Source organism: Rattus norvegicus, chromosome 1, assembly GCF_021556685.1.
Source record: "Rattus norvegicus strain SHRSP/BbbUtx chromosome 1, alternate assembly SHRSP_T2T, whole genome shotgun sequence".
Classification (NCBI taxonomy): Eukaryota; Metazoa; Chordata; class Mammalia; order Rodentia; family Muridae; genus Rattus; species Rattus norvegicus.
Window position 1 is genome coordinate 227,917,801 of NC_141534.1, and position 23,561 is coordinate 227,941,361.

Genomic DNA, 23,561 nt, shown 5'->3' on the forward strand with positions numbered 1-23,561 from the left:
TAGTGTGATGAGCACAAAGATTGTTTCAAAGACGTGAAATAAACCAGGCCACAGCAGCCTTTGAAGACCCCCTTTTTATTAAAGCCAGATTTTATATGAAGGTCAATGGAACGTCACTGGAAAGGTTGATCACAGTTTTATCTTTGGAAGATGATTCTCTGAGAATGACTTTGGACAATCAAAATCAGAAGCAGAGAGGATGATGGTGGTGGAACCAGCCAAGGATGGTGTGGGATAAAACAGGCTAGTGTTGTCAATGCGGAGGAGGAAAGCACACAGAGTCACAGCTCCAAGATAAACTGTACTGACATAGCAATGTACATCACTGAATGATTCAAAAGGGAGTACAAAGAAAAGACTCACGAATGATTGTTCTATTGTGTTTAGTAACTACATTCATTATAGTACCATTTATGAAGGTAAAGAAGGGTTGGGGGCTGTGGTGAAAGATACAACCGTAGAGTTCTGTATATAAATGTAGGTACTGATATTTACTAATCATCTAAATGTGTCCCGTAAAGATATTATTTACAGCTAATTAACAATCTCAGCATAAAGATGAGAGAGACAGTGTTGACTAGACCCTGGCCTCTCCAGAGTTTACACAACGGCAAGGAAGCAAATCATCACCAAGACCCAACAACAGATCTAACTATGGTCATAGCCTCAACCTCTTTCCTTTCTTGTAAATGACATACATCTGGCTAATCTACTAGTTAGGCAAGGCAGAAACTGAGCAGTCATTCTTCATTTGTCTCTTTTTCCTTCTTTCTTTTCATGGAATCTTCTAGAGAGAACTTCTTAGTGAAGAACAAAAAGAAGAATGCTGAGCAATACATTCACAGGACGTGGGACAAATCTCAAGAGGGAGGAAATGGTGGGACAGGATGCCAAGTGAAATGTAGGGAGTTTTTAAAGGAAAGTTCTCATGGAGGGAGGAAATGAAAGTTATTGTATTTACTTTCCCAATTCTATTCAATACATGGCTTTAGTTACACACAGACAAGTCATTTCTGAGTCTTTGAGAATATGTCGGGCTAGAGAGATCAGTCATTAAAGGCTAGGCTCACAATCAAATATATAAGAGAATATGCCTTATGCACTTTTTGAATATTATTTGTAAACTTTGGAAATGTTTCTAGATCCACTATCCATATGGAGAGATGCTTTCTCATTTACTACTAGGATGGAAGGATTTAACCTATATATTTTTATCTTTTTTTTACATGTAGAACTCATGCTCTTCAATTCTGTCATCAATATGAGCCTGAGCCATGCTGACACTTAAAACAGGAGAATTTGATAGAAACTAAGAGCTCACCCTACAAAGGCAGAACAACAACATTCAAAGGCTCCTTGTGCCGTGTCATATTCTCTCTTTTTGTACTGTAGGAATTGGTTGGCCTTTGAGAAGTCTGTGCACAAAAAACAAAAGTCAGAAGCACTTACTACACTGTGGTAAATGCACAATCAGCGTGGTCTCTCTCAGCGGCCAGACAACTGAAGTAGCTCTGGGTGGTAGCGGTTGTGGGGCTTCTCTGTGCTGCATCCATGCCCTCCCTATTTGCTCACTTCTGCTTTCCTAACTTGTCTAATACATCAAAAAAACAGGTGGAACCAAAATCCTCCTTTTAACTCCAGTTTAAAGGTAGTGAAGTTGATTATTCTACCTTTTCTAAATCAAATGCCTATGTTTCAAGACCTTTTAAGATTGCTTAAGGTTTTTACAGATGGTTTGTGACTCTCTAGGCTGGCCAGACCTATCTAGTGAGATCTTGTCTTGAACACATAATGTTTTAACATTGTAGAACTACTTTATCAACTATGAAAAAAAGAACCATCTTGCAGTAACTTTCCTTCCCATAGCTCTAGTGACTATTCAACCTGTCCTCACTGAATCTCCACCTCGTTCTTTACAGCTATCACTCCATTTCCTTTTCCTGTTTTTGAATTATCCTGATTCACTCCATGTCTGCTAAGCCTCCCCACCACGGTGCAATAAGAGGTCTCATTGCAGAGTTAGCAGAAGGTTGGAAGAAGCAGAGGAGTCCATCTCTTAAGCTTGCTGTCTACACACAGCTAAAAGAAACACATTACAATGCTAGAGTGCCTGTATAGCCTGTGCAAACCTGGGGTTTGATATCCAGAACAATAGGTAATTTCAATTCAAATTCTAAGATACAGAAGGAAACTGTGTTTTGAGTTCCACTATGGAACAGAGTCAGAACAAAGGAAACCATGAAAGTGCCAAGAACCATTCTTCAAGTTTTCTTCCCTGCATCCTAAAAGCCAACCAGTGGGGTGAGGTCATAAGTCAGGACAACTGTCCAATCTACTTTCTTGGACTCACAGAAGTAGTTAATAATTTTGAATGATTTGCCCATATGTAATGCTGGTAAATGGTATTAAAGGAGGAGAATGACAGGTACTTGTGGACTGGCCACAAAGGTAAGGGTCCCCCCAGTTTCAGTGGCACATTCCTCCCTCCCCACAGCAAGGGTGGCGCTGACTCTGCTGCATGCCTAGAGATTTCCTTCCTGGCCATCTCACACCATGTTACCTCTGCCAGCATTGTAAGCATTGAATTTATGACCTTTCAAACAGAACTCCTATCGTCAAGCCCTCTGTTACAAACACTTGGCAGCCTTGCTGAAATGGCTGAGAGATCGTTTTTAATTCATTCCTCTCTTCAGAGATTCTGGCTGGGAGCTCAACTTCCCATCAACTATCCACAAAATGTACAATTTGACCCTCTGGGTTCTGACTGTCCAGACATCTGGGAAGCCTGGAAGCAAGACAAAGTAAGGGAGCAAGACAGAAAGGGGGGAGCAAGACAGAAAGGGCGAAGCAAGACAGAAAAGGGGGGAGTAAGACAGAAAATGGGGGAGTAAGACAGAAATGGGTCAACATAGAAAGGGAGGGGGCAAGACAGAAAATGGAGAGTGAGACAGAAAAGAGAAAGGGGCAAGACAGAAAGGGGTAGCAAGACAGAAAGGGGAGCAAGAGAGAAAGGGGTCAAGAGAGAAAGGGGGAACAAGACAGAAAGGGAAGCAAGACAGAAATGGGAGCAAGACAGAAAGGGGGAGCAAGAATACAGTGAACTCCGCACCCACTGTGCCCCTCACTTCCCTCTCACTTCTATTCTTGACAGGAATGCATCAGGCATTGCAAACCTCTGGCTGACATGTTTTCCCCAGGAGCATGCTCAGAAATGCTTTCAAAACCAAGACCAGGCTTAGCAAGCATGATTACATTTCATAGCTGTTAAAAACAGGGCCCAACGCCTCAAACAAGGGAGGTCCTCTCAAATCCTCTCTGCTCCCCCACACCACCCATATCCTCTCTGCTCAACATCAGATCTAAGCCACTCTGTTTCTCCAAGCACTCTTAGTGTGTTCAGTATTACATTCATTCACTGGTGCAGTGATTATGCAGTTAAACGACCCAAAGCCTCAGGCCTGTCCCAGGACAGCACAGCCATTCTCACTTTGTGGAAATGCATGGCCAAAGCCACTGACTTCAGCACATCCCAGATCCCTCGACAGCTGAGTGAGGACAAATCTAGGACATGTTCTAAGACTTATAAAACCTGTCTACAGAACAGAAAAGTCGAACTAGTATGTCATTATCATATTTAAAATGGAAAACTGGAACACTGACCACCCCATGCATGCAAACACACACACACACACACACACACACACACACACACAGAGAGAGAGAGAGAGAGAGAGAGAGAGAGAGAGAGAGAGAGAGAGAGAGAGAGAGAGAATGGGGGGATAAACACACATACGCATACAAAGGCACACACACACCAACAGAAGAAAAGCCTGCTGGGAAATAGAAACACCATATTGGCCTGTAGAGGAAGCATTTGAACTCACGGTAAGACTAATGTTTAAGATGCATCAACCCAGATGGAAAACCTATTTCTGACAACAACAACAACAACAACAACAACGACAACGACAACGAGAACAAATCACTGCTAACCTCAGTGCTTGTGTATACTTAAAGGTTTCTTTACCTACAAAGTCACCTTGTAGATTGTGTGCCAAACAGCTTATTTACATGCACTTGATCTACTGGGGTATTCTTCCCAGGTTGAGAATAGAGCTAACTAATGTGCTGGTATCTTCCACGGGTCACTTAAAGGTCAGTTCACAGTGAAAGAATATTCTGGAATTACAAAATGAGGGAGTGGGCAGATATGAAGTTGATCTGTGCAACTTCTTCATAATATGTAGAGAGCTGTCAATCTTGTGGCAAACACACACACAGAGAGACACACAAACACACACACAGAGGGAGAGAGAGAGGGGGGATGGAGAGAGACAGAGAGATGGAGACAGGGAGAGAGAGAGAGAGAGAGAGAGAGAGAGAGAGAGAGAGAGAGAGAGGGAGAGAGGGAGGGAGAGAGACAGAGAGATGGAGACAGGGAGAGACAGAGAGAGAGAGGGAGAGAGAGAGAGGGAGAGAGAGAGAGAGAGAGAGAGAGAGAGAGAGAGAGAGAGAGAGAGAGAGAGACCCATTAAAAAACAGAAGAGAGCACACATCTAAAACACAAATCAGCAGATAAGGTAGCAAGCTAGAACAGAGAGGAACTTGAATGTCCATTCTTCCGCCAATTTATCTCTCATTATGTTCTGCCTCCCTCCTCTCCCGGCTGATAGGCAATGCTTGAATGCTTAGTTCTTATCAGAGGAAATGGCTTATGTACAAATGTAGCAAATGACAGTATGCTGATGACTTGAAGCCTCGACTTTATTCCTGGGCCACCCTGATGTGGACACAGTTGCTTCTCTAGGAGAATAAGCCTGAGTGCTCCCATATTCACACAGCTGTTGTGTCACTGCTGACGTACCACTCTGTGTGATTCAGGAAAGCAAAATGAGATACTCAGAAACGAAGGCAAGCAGATTAAAATGAACAAGTTCAATCTCTTCAAATGCAGAAGCAATTTGCTTTATTTCATGTGGACTTTGCTATCACACTCAAAGAGATCTGAACACTCTCTTTAGCAGAGTTGTGGGGGCAATACCAATATTGCATTGGAAAGAGATAAGGCAGCATGGAAGGAGCCTGGGTTTTCATGACATCATTTCACCAGTTCACCAATGGGGCTTGCCCCATGCAGCCATACATGTGATGGGGGAGGCCCTGCTGCATGACTCAGGAAGAAAGAGCTCCTTCCAATCCTAGTCTGTAATACAGGCTGAGCCTGGATTCAGATAACCAAACTATAAGAGATCTAAATATGAAAAAAGAACTAGAAGTGACAAAAGATGGATAGGCCAGAACCATCTAGATAAAATTAAATATGAAGAAAGAAAGATGTTCTCAACGAGGTACAGAGAGAGGAGGGGGGAGGGAGGAAGAGAGAGAGAGAGAGAGAGAGAGAGAGAGAGAGAGAGAGAGAGAATGGCTACCTAACTTATTGTCAGTTTATACTTCGATATTTTTGTCCATTATATCCCCTACTTCTCTAATAGAAAACTTGTGACTTAAGTTTTTTGTTTCTTGGAAAAGAGGTGAAAAATAAAAAGCAATCTTCCATGTTCACCTGTTCTGCCCTACATGTGCCTGCATAACAGGACACATGAGAGGCTTCTACACAATGCCCTATAGATGGTGCCTCCTGAGCTCTATCACACTCTACCCTATGTTTTGAGAGAGTTGCTTGTTGAACCCAGAGCTCACTGCTTTTATTAAACTCACTGGCCAGAGAGTCTCTAGGTGCAGCTATCTCTCCCCGGCCCCAGGGTCACAGAGATGTATCACTATATGTGGCTTTTATATAGGTACAAGAAATCTGAATGGTGGTGTTCATAACTTTGACTGTGGCTGGCAAAGATGTATACACTGACTGATTAATTAATTCATTAGTTCTAAGAGGGGCTAGAGCAGTAGCTGCACATAGACGTGTCTGTACAACTCTTTCATGGGACCTAATTTACCTCCCAGTACCCATGCAGGGTAGCTCACAATCACCTATAAACCCAGCTGCAGGGCACCTGACACCCTCTCTGGACTCTTGGGCACCTGCACAGACGCACACATTAACACATGCACACATGCATATAATTTAAAAATTAAGTACTTAAAAACAAAGAAGCTCTGGGAATGAGAGTAGATCATTATTCCAAAAGAGTTTGCTTCTCTGGAGAATGACTGGTCACTCAAACAACAACAACAACAACAACAACAACAACAACAACAAAACAAAACAAAAAACAAAAAACAAAAAAACAAACCCCAGGACGATGGCTTGTGGGAATGACTTTGTGGGTAAAGTCATAAAGGCCAGCCACAAAAGCAATGAGATACTAGCTCAAAAACTAAGGTAGGAAGTAAAAGAAAAATCTAATGTAGAAAGTAAGAGGAAGATATCCTATATTGACCTTTGGCTTCTACATGCACAAACAGAGCTAAGCATTAAGCATGCTTTCACATGTGTGCATAACACACACACACACACACACACACACACACACACACACACACACACACACACGAGAGAGAGAGAGAGAGAGAGAGAGAGAGAGAGAGAGAGGTGGAAAGTACTGTTCCATTGCTTTAAAATGTGCCAACCCTTCCCACGAAGCTACATTGTTATTATACCAGTGCTGTCATCTCCTGTCATTTTAAATGATAATCACAACACCATGCTAATGTGTAGGAGCCAAAGCTATTCTTGCTCTCCAGGCTCATGTGCCCCAGCTGACCGCACAACTTTCTTAGAATCAAGAGGGTTAGTCTCACGATGTTGCTGCTTTGGCCTTTCCTTCTTTGGAACCCTCTAAGTAAACTCAGAAGAAGCCATGCAATTTAGTAGAGCAAACAAAGCCAGGAATGTTTGGTGTGTGCACCCCTTCAACCAACCTACCATTTTCCCTTTCTCGAGAAGGTGGTAGTTAAAAGGAGCATGAAGTTAACGTCACCCATGCCCTTGATAAAGCCATTTCCCATAGTCCAGTCCCACAGATGTGTCCCTGCTCTGACACACCAAGTACTCCACCATACTTTAAGGAGTGATTGGCATGCCAGAGCAATCAGTCCATCCTCTCATGAGGTTAACTCAGATTGAAGTATGTAAGGCAAGCACATGGAAATTTACATAATGCTATGACTTGAGTGTGGCATGTTCCAAAAGGTTTTGAACCTCAAAGCCTGGGCACTAATGAGATGTTTAAGAGGCAAGGGCTTTGTCAGTAATAATGAGAGTATTATTTTAAAAGCCTGTCCTACTCACTGGCTTCCTGTCTTGCCATATAAGATCTCTCTCCATCATGCCATCAATAAGGCAACACAATCATGGGGAACACATACCATAGATAATACTATGCTGTTTGTTTAACCTTCAAAACCAACTGCTAAATAAATGTCTTTCCATCTTATCTGGCCTCAAGTATTTTGTTATAGCAAAAGAAAATAGACTAAATAGATATTAACTTTAAATGTCTCCCTACAAAATATTTGTTAGGTACTTACAGAATAAGAAAGAAAAGACAGCTTTACTTGCTTACTTACTTAATACTTTAAGTATGTATTCAATTTTGCCCTCAAAATCATAATCCTTCTGCCTCAGTCTTCTGAGTGCTGTGAGTTATCAGCATGTCCACACCCAGTGAAAAGTGGCAGTTTTAAAGTAGAGAGCCAATCTAAACCATAAAGTTAAAGTTAACATCAACAACAGTATAAACTAGCATCCTAAGTCTATCCTGTACAGATGTGGAGAAAGGTACATCTGCCCCTATGCTGCACAACTTGAAATGTATTGTGTTAAGTTACTGGATTATATTCTTCTGAAGAAGAGAAGCTGGAAACTATAAAGGAGTGAAGACTTGGGAGCCATGACACTTCAATGTGATCCTGGACCACAGAAGAAAGCACTGAGGACGTCAAGACCGTATATTAGGTAACAACACCTAGTCAATATTGACTTCCAGACTGCCATTATTGTACCTGTGATGACAGTGTAGAATGTCCTTGTGTTTAATGAATGCATACCAGGGTTGTTTACTAATGTAACACTGTTGCTATTTGTTTGTTTAGCACTGTTAGGAACCAAGCATGGGATCTCATGCTTGGCATGCACAGGAGTCTTCAACTCCTTGGCATCCCTGGTTCTCAGGGTATATCAGAGTTTGAAGTGAAGCAATGTATTTGCTGCTCTCTTCTGAATGTTTAGGAAATACCCATGTGTATGTGTGTGACTGTGCCTGTGTGTGCACAGATTAAGATGGGAGGGAGACTGGGCAGCCTGGGGGGAATCCACAAAGCTATTTTTTTATAGCTTCATTCTAAATAAAGTGAATTTTGTTCTGTCTCATTAAGCTTGTAAAGAAAAAAATGGTAATTGAGCGTATGCTTGTCAAGGGAGTTGGAGAAGGAAAGCACCTTCTACCTCCTTGTTTCCCAAACCCCAACTCTGAGAAGCATTATCCTATCCTGGGGATCCATAAAAGCTATTCTGGGAGAACTAAGAGGTAACCCAGAGCCTGACATGGGGCTGAAACAGTAGGGGCTTAAGAAATAGCCAGTGAATCAGTGTACTACAGCAATACAAAGAAAAGTGTAGAACATGCCACCTCTGTGGTAGTCTGAGTGGTATTATAGGCAGAACTGCAAGGCTGAAGATTACGGTATAGCCCTACTTTTCAGCATCCCTTTTATTGGGAAGGCAAACTGACACGAGTGTCACTGGGTGGCCTAATTGGCTTTGCATCCCTGGAGTCTATGAGAAGGGTGGGTGTTCAGGTACTGAATGTCCCAGGACTCAAGGTGTCCACTGGATCACACACAAACTATCTCACGTACAGAGATAAGAAAAAAAGAAAACCAAGACGTTGAACATAATTATGAAAACAGATCCTTATGTAGTAAATTCGCAGGTAAACAAAATCTCAACACATTCTTTCCCTAATTGGCAGGCCAACTTTTCAGATTCATGTGGACTTTGCACATGATGCTTGAAACAGAAGTCATGCTAATTGGCAAAGTTCAAGACTTTTGTTCAACCCATGAAAGAACCATGACTGCTTTAAAGGCATAACAAATACAAACTGTCCCAACAGATTACCTCTCCAGAAAAGTCACTCTAAATAGAAATAAATATGTACACATCATGTGCAAGCCACTGAGGTGAACATATTAGCGGATGTCTCTATGTCACATAGAAGGGGGTGTGTGTGTGTGAAAGAAATGTACTTTCTCTAACTACTGAAATACAATTTCACAGTCATCAACACTGTACCATAATATCCAAAGTCAATATTCCAAGTCAAATTTAAACCAAGTGTAGTGGTTTAATGAAAGCAGTCCCCACAGGCTCATAAGGAGTGGCACTATTAGGATATGTGGCCTTGTTGGATTAAGTGTGGCCTTGTTGAGGAAAGTGTGTCACTGGGGTGAGCTTTGTGATTTTGAATGCTCAAGCCAGACCCAGTGTCATTCTCTTTCTTCCTTTCTGCCATGCCGTCCTATTTAGAATTCTCAGCTATCTCTCCAGCACTATGTTTTCCTGTATGCTTCCTGTCATGATGATAATGCATCAAATGTCTGAACTGTAACCCAGCCCCAGTTAAGGTTTTCTTTTATAAGATTTGCTATGGTTATGGTGTCTTTCATAGTGATAGAAACCCTAATTAAGACACAAACATAGCCCATAACAGAAGGCCAGACTCCAAATTGTACATTGAACTGCACACGAATCTATGTAAGATCCTCTTTAACAAGGAATACAATTTTTCCAAGGGCCTCTAGCTGAGGCTGCTATGCTTGCTGGCAGGAAATTGTTTGTTGATTTATTTGAGAATGAGTTCTATGGCCAACCAAAGTCATATGGAGGGGAAGAGGAAAAATAGCATAATCACTGAGTGACGTATCATACCAAACCCAAAGAGGATCTAAGATATGTTGGCACGGCGCCTCTACTTCTTCATTACTCAGCACGTCTTGGAGAACTGATGCTATGGAGATCAGTTTCTTCCATCAACATAATTAATAAGGACAGGTACTTAACTTGATGTTAGTGTCTTAGTTATTGTCTCTTACTTTGTCCCCAATACATCTTAGTTTTCCCTATCTCATGCCAAAGTCACCTCATGCTTTCATATCAGAGACTCAATGCTTGCCTTGTCATTCTGTGCTTCTAGGGTCTCCCAGGAGCATACTGCTCTACAACCCAAAAGGACCAGGTGCGGGAAGAATATGGATGAGTCCCCAAGAGTAGGAGCTGGCTTTTGTTTCTGTGAGTGCGAGCATGCTTTCTAGAAACATGGCTTGGTTCTAGGCTATCAATGCTAAGAAAAATAGCAAGTATGACGTAAGTCAATAATGGCTTAAGAGTACTACGGGAAAAATCGCCCATGGAGCTCTCCGTACCTGAAGCTGCATGCATACCCAGAGAGGGCATATTCTTCTTACTTTAGACATGTTCCACAGATTTCTGCTCAAGCTGTGGCCCCTCTCCATTTTGCATAAAAGCTTCTACCTTTGGCTACACCTGAGATGCTCCACATGTGGGATGACAATGGCAGGTCAGTAAAAGTCAAGCCAGTGAGTGGTGTATCCTGAGGGCAGATAGATACTGAACCAAAGGATACTGTGACCGGGTGGAAATAGGAGCCTCATGCTGGGTCACTGGCTCCTACTGTTATTGCCAATGAAAAATGCAGAAGCATTGCTTCTTGGTCCCCATCCAACTGGGTGTTCTTACCTTTGGTTCCATTGAAATGAAACTGTGGGTTCCTCTGCTTGAGAGAACAGATCTTTTAATGGTCCTACTGTGGTAGAAATGATAGTAGTCCTTCAGCGCACCGATCTGTGGGACAAGGTGAGAAGACCAGAGTAAATATGTTAGTGTCTCAACACAGTCTGTTTCCACGTTTCTTTCTTTTTTGTTAAAATAAGAACACAAAACAAAACGGCCCATAAATTATGCAGCTGCCTGATATACTTAAATGTCACTTGAACCTTGGTGGTCACTTTTCAAAAGAAGGACATCCGATATGAAATATGAGTGTCCTTGAGGCGGTGACTGCAGAGCTAACGATTCTATTGGGGCAGTTAGCTTCTCCATATCGCCTGTTTAATGTTTAATTTATATGCAGCATTTTAAGTAATGCTATATCAATCTATATCCAAATGGGGGAAAGAAGGAAGAAGTCAAATAGCTCTCTAGTTATAAAAACACATCGCATTCTGTTTGCTGTGAGAACTGGACAATGAAGGACGCCAACAGGTTATTTATACAGTAAATTTGAAACATGTCTTAAACAGTTGATCATTCACACAGACAGCATCACTTCTTAGATCAAGAGGCAATAGACACAGCCCTCAAGTGGAGTGGTACCTCCTAGAACAATCTTTGAGCTTAGCTTCTGGGGATAAGTGGCTTTATCTAGTTTACCTTTTCTTTTAACATGATTTAGTTTTCTCATTTTTATTCTTTCTCAGTTAAAACCAGTAGGTTTGTAAATATGCCTGGCCTACTTAGAAAACAAATGAACAAAGCATTCAACAACTGTATTCTTATAGTGGGGGTTGGTAAAGTGCTTGATACACAACATCAGGACCCAAGTCTGGATTCCTAGCAAAAAAGTACAAGTTAGAGATGCCAGTGTGTAGAACCCCATTGCCTGGGAAAGGAATGCAGAGACACCAGAATCCTTGAGCCTTGCTGACCAACTAGATTAGCTGATCAGTGAGGTCCAGGTTTGCTAGAGACCCTGTTTCCAAATAAGGTGAAGATGTATAGACAAGATGGCTCACCAAAGGCATTTGGGTTTGCAAGCTAAATTACTAGGATTTGATCTCTAGAACCCATAAAGATAAAAGAAAAGAAAGAAGTCTATAAAGTGATTCTCTTGTATATCCCCTACTATGACACTAATGCACCCCTTATCCCCTATATACAATAACACATAAAGCAATAATAATGAATAAATTGATGGTGGTGAACAACTGAAGGAGGTCAATTCTAACCACCTCTTTGTATAATACCTGTCTGCATGTGTTTGTATGCACGCACACACACACACACACACACACACACACACACACACACACACACACAGAGTGGATCAACCCAGTGAGAACTGAGTCCAACCACACAGGCAGGGTTTGTGGCTAGTATCTCATTTCAGCTGATACCCTAGCTGAACAGCATGTACTCTCGAGTCTGTGTTTCCTTTTCGGTAAAATTGGATTTTGAGCTAGTTAATTTCTAAGGCCACTGCAGTGCTCATATTCCATTCTTTAACAGTGACACTTTTCTTGCTTCAGGCGAATACAATAAATGTCTAATTCTCTAGACGTTCGTGGCTCTACACTACAGGAATCACCACTGGTGATGTTGGCCAGCTGGTACAATGTAGACTTTGGGCTTTCTTAATTAAAATGTCATTGGCCCAGGTTAAGTTTTTCATTATAAAGGGGTGTTTTCTAAGGTCCATCTCCTTGCTACACTCTCACCACATATTTTCTGTCATTTAGACATTGTGTCTTTGTGGGACGTTGTGATGTTTCTGTATCACTAAAACTCAAGAGAAAGCCTGAAGCTTTATTTAACAGAAAAACATCCTGATCTACAAAAATGACTCAAAAAAAATAAGTGAAGTATAAAGGCAAGGGAGTCGTAGTGACTCCTCCATCTCAGTGCTTCTGGGCAAGCAGTGCAGGAAGAGGTCATAGTTTGAAGCCTCACTTCTGAGCCTGCCCAGGAGGATACCCTGAAAGGTGTTAATATACTGAAGCTTTAGGAGTAGAATTTAAGAGGGGCTGCATAATTTTCTAAACAAAAATCTAAAATCCTTTATTGCACATAGCTTAGTGATGTTCTACTTGAGTAGCTACAGCAGTTTGAAGCAAAGAACATGTGTATTGTGGGGAGGAACCTTGAAGAATTAACCATAAGCAGGCATGGTGGAGGCATGACGATCCCGAGTTCAAGACTGCCTTGATTACAGGGTGAATTCAAGGAGAGCCTGGGCTACGTGAGATCCGCTCACAAAAATACAAAAACAAAAGCAAAGAATCATCGCCAGCGGGAAGAATGCCAATGTGTTTACTATCACAATGTCTCTATGAAGAAACTCTTTGTTATAAAAAATGGCTGGATTTGACCCAATCATTAAGTTCAAACTGTGTGAAATTCATCCTGAGAAAATTCAAACCCTTGGAGGCCTTTCCAGTACAGACTGGAATCCCAGTCTAAACCAGTATGAAAGGGGTGGTAAATTGGATCTTCTGTGTCAATATAAGTTGATTTTGGTCCTTGGATAAATCATTTAGGCTTTTTCTGTGTTGTTTTCCTCAGTGGGAAACTGAGAAGCTCACAGGAAGTAAAGTAGCAGACACTGGTCTTCAAAGTACACAAGGAATAAGATAGCATAGGGGAAACTAAGGAAATCAGGTTAGCGGGGAATGTACTTCTCAAACAAGCATGAGGACCTACCTGAGTTCAAACTGCAAGATCCCATATAATGACAGATGCTATAGTACACATCTGTAATTCCAGTGCCTCTATAGCAAGATGGGTTGCAGAGGCAGGAAAATCTCCAGAAGCCAGCTTGGCATACACAGCAGTATCCAAGACAACCTGTCTCAACTAGGGTTATATTCTCTCTCTCTCTCTCTCTCTCTCTCTCTCTCTCTCTCTCTCTCTCTCTCTCTCTCTCGCACACACCCGCGTGAGAGGTTTTTAAAAAAGGAATATCTGGGGGTTGGGGATTTAGCTCAGTGGTAGAGCGCTTGCCTAGGAAGCGCAAGGCCCTGGGTTCGGTCCCCAGCTCCGAAAAAAAAAAAAGAAGAAGAAGAAAAAAAAAGAACCAAAAAAGGAATATCTGTAGGTTGATATGGCAAAATGGATGTTAGAATATGAGGCGTCCGGTCAAGTCGCTGCTTGGCACTCAGTCATTGTTGGGAGCTTATTAGCTTCGCTTCTCTCATCTCTTGTAATTCATCTTTCACTCCTCTTCCCTTGTCAGGATTACTTTGGCCTACACTGTCATTAGTTCTTCTGTTCCCAGCCCTCACTGGCAAACAGCACTAGCTGATGACACACTGCTGTAGTCATGTAGGCAGTGATTGTTGTTAAGCAAGGATAAGAAGAAATGGGGTTGGAAGAGACTAAATTACATCTAACCTTGGACACCATCTGTCTATTTCTAAAGACGCTTCTGTAGATTGTCACCAATAAACAGGTGTCAGAGCAAACTCTATCAATATTCAAAACATCCAGCTGCCCTCAAGAGGTCATTAATCCCACATAAGTAAAAGTAGTTTCAACCCCAAGATATAGTGAGTTAAAATAAAAATAAAGAGAAGCAATTGGTCCAATTGTTGCAAAAAGGACAGTCAATTTCTTTAAGAGTGTGGTCAACCTCTAGTGGACGGCCCCACACATAAAAATAAGGACTACACAAATTTGACTCCTGGTTGGTTATTTAAAAATAACAACAACAACAACAACAACAACAACAAAAAAAAACAGGATACCAAATTGGGAGGAGTATGGGGAGTAGGGGAAGATCTGAGAGGAGTTGGAGGGGAAGGGAGTGGGGTGAAATGATCAAATATGTATATAATTATATTATATACACATATATATGAAAATATCTGAGAATAAAAATATAACTATTTTTTAAAAATTAATCAACAAAAAGAAGTGAAATAGTATATATACAAGTACCAGCAATTTTTCCAGGGCATATGTACTCCTGAAATTGCATATGGCCAGTACAAAGACTACATCTACCCAGGCCACCAAACCGTGCAGCAGTCAGCAGTGCAATCCTTCTCTGGGAGATTCCGATTCTACTACTAAGCTGGGCAGCAGCTCACTGTAGTTCTTTGGTTGATGCCTCATTAATTAAAAGCTAAAATTGTGCCAAGGATTTGACTCCTCTCCTACATATTATCAGATTTAGCCTAATCCCCAAGAGTTCTAGAAGCTAAATATCATTAGCTCTAATTGACTTAAGGAGCATCCAGGGCTCTGGGAATATCCAAACACATACTGCTGGGATTAAGTGCTTGGTAAACATCCACTAATGTCATGGTGAGCCTAGTTCAGTTCTGTCATGGACTCTGTGAACGGCCTCAAATGATGCAATGCAGCATCCTTCTGGAAGGTCTTCCCGCAGTGCGTGACTATGATGCTAAACTCTACTTGTGCAGCAAGTGAGCAGACCTGGGCCAGATCATACAAGCCAGACATAAAGCAAAATCAACCATCACCAGGCCTGTTCTCTCTGATACTTCACAGGTGAGGGTGTTTCGCCATTGTTGTTTTGGTAAGCTAAAACTGAAGATTGTGTAAGAGTTATCCCTGTGGTTGGGCATAGTTAGACATAAAGTAGCTTCCTAATCCTTTAGCTTTCTGGTTGTGAACTGGGATATAACTTAAAAAAATACCAAGGTCAGTAGTGAAAGCTTGACTCTCCTTGCTGTCTCTATTTAAATTAGCTGAGCACAGGCTGTATTCCCTATCACAGGCTCCTCTGATAACTCCAAAGTGGACTCGTTGGAACTTCTTTCAAACTAGCTATCCCTTTACACAATCAGCTCCAAGATGCTCTATTGCATAACTCCAGAGCCACCGCTATTGGCAAAAATGAGACACGAGTTCCTGGATGACCTACTGTGTCCACTCTGCCACCCTGTAGATGACAGGGTGCTGCTCATGGCAACTGTACCCCTCTTGTCTCTCAAATGCTTCTACTGTTAGCTGGAATGATCATTACAGATGCAACATGGATGCAAGGTTGTGCCATACCCCTGCCTAAAATCCTCTGGTGGCTTCCTTTGCTCTTAAATACTATCAGCCAGTCTCTCATGATATTTCTAAAGGTCAGTCAGAATAGGAATATCATATCAAACATACTTACATAGGAGCTATTTGTTATGCTTTAGCTAACTCACTGTATGAATATAATCAGGTCCTGCCTCGCTCTTCAGTCTAACAACTTGTTCCCATTTTCTGGATTCTAGCTATGCTGGCTAACTACCTTCAGTTCTATGACTCAACCATGTTTGCTGACACCTCCACCAAATAGCACCCTCAACACCTCTTTTTCATCCTTTATGCAACTCCCTAAATGAGGTAACAGCTCTATTATATCATTTGGGAACCAGAAAATGTGCCTAGAGTTAAGTCCCTATTGGCACAAGTATCAGTCTAAGACTGGTACCTCCTCACCTGCCTGCATGCTCCATTGAGGCTGCGACATGTCTCTTCCAAGCTCAACAAAAGCAGGATCATAGAAGAGCTTGCTGAAGGATCTAAAAATCATAAGCACCAAACGGCTAAAACTGTATACAATAGAGCTCCATATGGTTCATAATCTCTCATAAGTCTTTCCAACTGAGATTGATTGCAACAAAAATGGCTTTACTTGGCCTTAACTGAAGTACTGATCCTGCCAAGGTTATGTGATTATGACAACTGTGGGTTGACACACTGTTGTTTCCAAAACAGCAGCAGGAGGAATTATGTACATTGTTCCAATTATTTGGTCTCATCCAAACAAAACAATGCTTCAACTTTCAAGGAAAAAAATGCACACACATATAAGAATATTTATTTTGCATTTATTAATATGAATGTCTCTTATTGGCAAGACTTGTGTCTTTTATATTATTTAGATAGAACTGATCCTGCTGAGGGCATTTAATAAACATTAAGAAGAAAAATGCTATAGCATGTTGAGAGTTATTTTTAAAAAGACATGAAAACGAAACAGTAATATTATCTATAAGCATCCCCATCTAGGTCCTCTGGGGCAATGTAAGACAAAAGATGAGTGTGTTTATGTCATATAAGAGAAACAGGGACCAGAACAAGGGACAGCATATAACAGATACAGGGACACTGTATAAATATATCAGGAACAAATGGAATATATGAACTGTGAAGCCAATAGCAGACATATCAAGGCCCAACCTTCCTTACCACTGTGTAAAGGAGAAAGAGTAATGGGTTCGGCTCTTATAAGAGCATGTTCCACACAACGGTACACATTCTTTTCTGCTTAAGAACCAACTCTGCTGAGATGAATTTCATTCTTTGTTCCTCATTCTCTCAAGCCTTTGAAAGTGTCATCTTTACTAGTAGCCTCTCTCCTCACAGCACCCAGAATTTTCTTACCACTATACTCTATACAACAAAGCATTTCTGTAGAAATGATTTCCCACACTATTTTATAGTAAGGCATAAATAATGGACTACAGAACTCAGCATCTTAGTTTTTCCAGACCAACTGTATTTGGTCAGAAAAGTATGAATGAAGCAAGATAATTGAGCCCAATGACAGTGTTAATTTGTTTAAGCTCTTCAGTTTTAATAGCAGGTGAGAACGTTCCCCATATCCCTGACTCCTCCCATCACAGGTAAGATACAGCACACAGTGTTTGGTGTGCTAGACCCCACTCATATGCTGGCTTTGTTCCTGGTAAAGAACAATGTGGCCTTCCATAGATCACTGGTCACCAATGCTTCCTTCGACCTGTGCTCATAGTTAAAAGTTATCAGCATCATCTCCCTGAAAATGGTTTGTATTGTCCCTCTCCAGGGCTCTGTAGAAGGAACCTTGCAGAAGCCTGCCCAGGCATGATACACGTCCTGCAGTGGGAAACTGGACAGTCCTAGGCAAATCAGGACAGGAAGATACCCAGTTAAAAGCACCAGTACTTGATTGTAAGCCTATCAATCATTCCTCCTGGGCTACCAGTCTGCCTGGTTTTTACTCTTGCTTCTTGAGTTAACAGATTTCCCCCAAATTCTGCCTTTCCTTTTATGAAAAGTAATTTATTATACCTCCATCCCACAAATTAAAAGGGTCAGGCATTGAAATGGACACTGCACAAAAGACAACATACATGTTGCATCCAAATAAGCACACATGCAAAATTCAAGTGAAAATGAAAATCTCATAATAACTGAAAAATAGCAGAGTGGTTAAACAAGAAAGACTGATAATGCCAGGTTCTAATAAAGTCATTGAGCATCAGAATAATACATTGTCAATAATCATGGAAAATAGTTCGGCATCTCTGGAAAAATTTTGACAATTTCTTATAAAACCTTCCTAAAATCTAGACATTTTCTTTCTAGGAATTTACCCATAGGAAATATATTTCCAAACAATAAAAGTATACACACAAATATTCCCAGGACATTTCTTAATCACAGCCACAAAGTAGAAATAGTCTAAGGGTCCATCAACAAACAACAAAATAAGTTGTGACATATCCATTTAGCTGAAAGGTACCCAGGCTGGGTATGGCATTGCATCTGTAATCTAGCAGTTAGAAGATGGAGGAAGAATGTTTAGGGTTCAAGGCCAGCCTGAACTACATAGAGAGCTCAGAACCAGCCTCAGACTCCTGGTCTATATCATGTAGCACTGAGGCAGTTATGGCTGGCAAAAGCAGGAACTGGAAGCAGGCTTAGAAGGATACAGCCCAGCCTAACTTCCAAGAGAATAATGTTTGATGATGCACCAGGAGGATGCCCTACTGTATGCTCCAATTGTTCCCAAATAAGCAATGCCAGCCAACAGGCCTTCCTTGCCAGGACAGACTAAAATCCCCTAATAAAGCAAAATAAACTATAAACCAAAATAAACCGCACCTCCTTATGCTTGCTTTCAGTCAGGTACTCTATCACAGCAGTGAGAGAAGTAACTGAGAAAGAAGCATAAGAGTTGCACAGACACCAGACACAGTGCTCCATACTTTAATCCCAGCACTTGAGAGGAAAGGTAGTTGGATATCTATGAGTTCTGAGGCCAGCCTGGTTTAGACAGTGAATTCCAGGACAGCCAGAGCTACAAAGTGAGTCCCTGTCCCTAAATAAATGAATAAATAAATAAATAAACTTAAAGAAACATGACACCCCAGCATCCAGTACACAGACACCAACACATTCAGCAACAACACACAAATACCTTTCTTTGATTTTTATTTCAAGTGCACTGTTCAAATTTCTCTTGTGATTTCTGTCCTCATTTCCTTCAGATTGAGGTTAAGTGTGCTCTTCAGAGAAGTGGCAAATAAATCCAGAGCTATACCATTACAATGATTAAAAATCCTTCTGGATACTCAAATGAAGATATACCCCCTGTGATGATGATTTCACATGTATGACCTCTCTCTAAGATAGGCATGTGTAAATAACACCTGCTAAAGTAGACTAAATAACAGATCTCCGAAACATCTACGCCTTAATCCTTACAACTGGGGGAATGATGCCTAATAGGATAAGAGGACTTAATATATATAATTAAGCTATACATCTTAAGATGGGGAGAGCCTCCTGGAGTCACAAGAGTCCTTATAAAGGAGAGGTCAGGCCATGTCTGTAATCTCCGTATTTGAGAGGTGGAGGCACAAGATCTGGAGGTTAAAAGTAAATTTAAAATTACATTAAGGTTATATGAGATCCTGTCTCAAAATAACACAAATAAAGGGAACGGGCAGCAAAGTAGTTAGAGAAGACATGAGAGAAAAACATGAAGGCCAGGTAGAAAAAGAGAATGCCTCAATGGGAAGAAGTCTGAAGGGACCTCAAACCCAGAGATGAAGCCACTCTGAAAAGCTAGAAAGGCACCTCTGAGACTTCTACAGGTGAGCACATGTTCCCTGACACCTGATTGAGGTTAGAACTTCTGTCCCGTGAGAGGGTAGTGTTACATTGTCCAAAAGCACTAAGCTGTGGCAATTTGGTATAACAAAACCAGAAAGCTAATGAGAAGTTGAGATGCCCTTACACTGCAGAGTAGCCCGAGTAGATAAGCTATATGTATGTGACCCTTTTTGTTCTTCATAATTTTAAGAACTCTCTAGGTATTCAGCTATCAATTTCCAAATACCCATGACAACACAGTTATGAGCTTAATAACAGTCAGGTGTCCTTGGACCTTTAGCATTGTCTCGGTTCATCTCCAAATAAATAGAATCCCAAAATAAAGAACCTGCTCAGAGAAACAGAAATAGCAAATGGCTTTATGTTTTTCTTAGTTCAGGCTGGCCTCAGCCTCCCTATGTATCTTGAGGATGAGTTTTGTGCATGCTATGCAAGCATTCTCCCAAGCCACATGTCAATTCCTAGCCCTTTACCTGTGTCTGGCCGTTATTCACAGGGTCTTAGAAAGCTGCATGCATCTCTGTTGGACACTCATCCTGTCCCAGCACCCTTTACGTTCTCCAGCATGAGCTTTCATTATTTTGTCCCTAAGCTATCCGTAGTAATAACCTATGTCCTCCTAGTCCATCTTGAAAGCAGGCTAGCAATTATAAACAGCAAGCAAGCCTACAAATCCTGTACACTCAAGAAACACGTGACAATTCTCACCAAGGAAACCGAAACAAGTATAAGGAGCACCAAGTTTTCCCAAGTTCAAGTCATCAGCCTAGAGTTTGCTCCCATATACACACACCAAAGATGTGATTTATCCCAAACAAAGCACAGATTCTTGAAGCTATGAAGGTCCTTACTTAGTGGTCTACTTCGCTTTATATTGCTACGATAAACACTTTGACCAAAAGCACTTAAGAAGGAAAGGGTTTATTTTATTTCATCTTACCCAGGCCACATTCCATCACATAGGGAAGTCAGAGAAGGAGCTCAAGGGACCTGGAGTCAGGAACTAAAGCAGAGATTGTGGAGAAACTCTGCCTACTGGCTCTCTATGCCTGCTCAGCTGCCTTTTATACAACCCAGGACCACCTGCTCTGAGATGGCACCATCCACATTGGGCTGAGCCCTCTGATGTCAATCAATAATTAAGAAAATGTTATACAGATATACCCATAGGCCAATCTGGTGGAGGCAATTTTTCGACTTTCCTTTTTCCCAGGTGATTTCAACTTGTGTCAAATTGACCAAAATTAAGCAGCAGAGCAGGTGGCTGGTCTGATTTCCATCCTATACACAGGAGCCAACTCTTCTTCTATGAGGTACTGTATTTTCTAGGGCAGTCTAATTTCTAGAAAGTTATTCCCAGGAACCAACATAAATCCATTGCCTCAAGCCTGTAGCAAGAACCACAAAGCATATTTCTCTTCAGCAAGACAGTCAGCTCACTGGACTTCTCTGTTTCTGGATGGTCATCCAAGTTCCTCCACTTTGCCAAGCCTTTGCAAGTTACTTCTCCAGGAAAGGCCAACATCTGGAATGTCTCTACATAAAGTTTTGAGCCTAGAACCTAACACATGCCAATTCTATCTAGCACTATAGAGTCAGGATGGAGTCACTGACACCATGACCTCCCTTGGCCAATACTTCCGGCAAAATGGCTTACGACTTAGTACTTTTAGCAGACTAGACAGAATAGTCCACGTAAATCCTTTTAAACTTGGTTCGGCACCCTTCAATATTTTAATTTCCTAAAGGTAAAGGGCAGAAATTGGCATTTGCTTGGAATGCTCTTTCACGTTCTACAGTCCACACTATTATAGCCTGTCTAGACATTCACTTACTCGAGTGTTCCTACATGCCAAACACAGATCCTAAGACCACAGACTGAGAGAACCAGGCAGAAGCCCTGCCACTGGGGGAGAACTTTGACGGACTGCCATCAACCCCACTGTGTCAGCTCGAAGTCTGAGATTTATGTCTTCACTACCAAATCGGAATATTTCACCCAAGACAACTCGAATAAATTTTCATTCTTGTGTTCCAAAGAGGAGAGGAATGAGCTCAGTGTTCAACTCCCAATATGTTTGTAACAATTCTTGAGGAATGGCCTGGAAAGGACCTCTCATTCATTTTCTGCAATATAAATAATTGTAGCCTACATGTAAAAATGATTTCTGAACTACATTATCCTAAAATAACATTTACTACTATATTTAGTCAGCTACTTTTTTATCTAAGTGTATTTTTAGCAGCCTGGAGATGGCTTGGTGGTTAAGGGAGCTTATTGCTCTTGCAGAGGATCTGAGTCTGGATTCCAGAACCCAGACCAAGATAACTCCACCTCCAGGGAATAGGACACTCTCTTCTGGTCTCCAAGGCAGGCATGCATTCAGACACATTCAGACAGGCACACACACACACACACACACACACACACACACACACACACACACACACGGAGGGGGGAAGGGAGGGGAAGAGGAAGGGGGAGAGGGAGGGGGAGAGGGAGAGGGAGAGGGAGAAGCCAAGAGTCAAGAGCACACTTTCTACACTTTCTATACTGGATCTATAGTGTCATTAATGATTCCTCTAGACATTGGAAAAACATACACATGAAAACAAAAAGAAACTCATAGTTTGACAGGTGGAAGTTTTGCTAGAATTAGCCTCTGAAACAGTATGGTCTATTTTTCAGGACTTAGACATTCTCAACTCTGGTTATCCATTAGTGTTGTGTGTGGACTTAAAAGCCAAGCAAACACTAATGTCAAGCCTCTGGACTTGAATAGTCTGAATGAAGGACAGATGTCTTGGGAAAGCTTTCTAGTAAGCCAGTGAGAAGGCTCAGCAGGTGAAGGCACATGCTGTGAAGCCAGGCACCATGAGTTCAACCCCAGTGCTCACACACTCTCACAAGCTTTATACAAGCTCTGGGGCTGGGACTTGGGTTGGCAGAATTGCAAGGCAATGGGCAATTGCAACACCTTTGCCCATTGAGTTTTCTCACAGGCCAACTATAACATTTTAAATAAAACATGTTCTCCATAAATGAGAAGACTGGAAGTGTAATAGCCACGAGCATTTAAAATTTGATAGACTGTGAGGTGAGGGACAGCAAGACAGCTGATGACCTTCCACATCCCTGTCACCTCAACTTACTAGGAGAGGTCCTTTCTGTTAACAGTTTCCCAGAGATGCCTTCTTTGTCCTCATTTGGATACTTCCTAAGCACGGGTAGAATTGCAGAGGGGTGACCCTCTAGGTGAGGACAGGTGCAGTGCTGAGAGTGGACGTGAGTTAGTGTCACGCTAACTGTAAAGCTCCTATTTGCACAGCTCCTGGGGCCCAGGTAGTGGGAGGAGTTCTGTCCTGTTGTATTAAGTCAAGATGCCACAGACACAGAACTGTTAGAACAGACCAAATTATATCATAAAATGGACCAGCAAAGAATGGTGAGGATGTGAGAGGAGAGGGCCACTGCCACTGCCACAGAGAGTGCCAGAAAACTCTAAGGCAGCTTTCTCAAAATTAAGTCTCCATTCTAAGTAATGCCTCTCCCACCTCCCAAAAAATTAAAAACTACATAGTCATTCAAAACATTGTACATGAATGTTGTGACAATTTTGCCCATAATTACTATAATCTGTTTATAACTCCATGTCTTCATGCTTGGTGAATAAAGAAACCAGTACCTCCATACAATGGACACTACTGGTCAGTGAAGAGGAGTCACTCTCTGTGGCTCATAGGGTTGGGGGCGGGGATCTGAAATGCAACAGAAGCCAATCTCACATAGGCCTGTGCACTGTGTTATTCTACTGAGATGAGCAAATGGAAAGCAAGCCTTATGTTTTCCTGTAGTAATTTCAAAATAATCAGGTTTTAAGTTAAGGTCTCTGATCCATGTTGAATTGAT

General features: G+C 41.6%; 1 protein-coding gene across 4 annotated transcripts in view; it reads right to left on the bottom strand.

Moving 5' to 3' along the window:
- Positions 1–23,561, bottom strand: part of Pcsk5 (proprotein convertase subtilisin/kexin type 5) — a 431,011-nt gene that overhangs the window by 374,001 nt on the left and 33,449 nt on the right. For all 4 annotated transcript variants that reach the window (XM_087575048.1, XM_087575031.1, XM_087575011.1 and 1 more), the window contains exon 2: positions 10,721–10,825. Coding sequence is in view for 3 of the 4 variants with exons in the window: in XM_087575031.1 (XP_087431157.1) it covers positions 10,721–10,825 (105 nt within the window). In the remaining variant the exon portion in view is untranslated. The remainder of the gene's footprint in view (positions 1–10,720; positions 10,826–23,561) is intronic.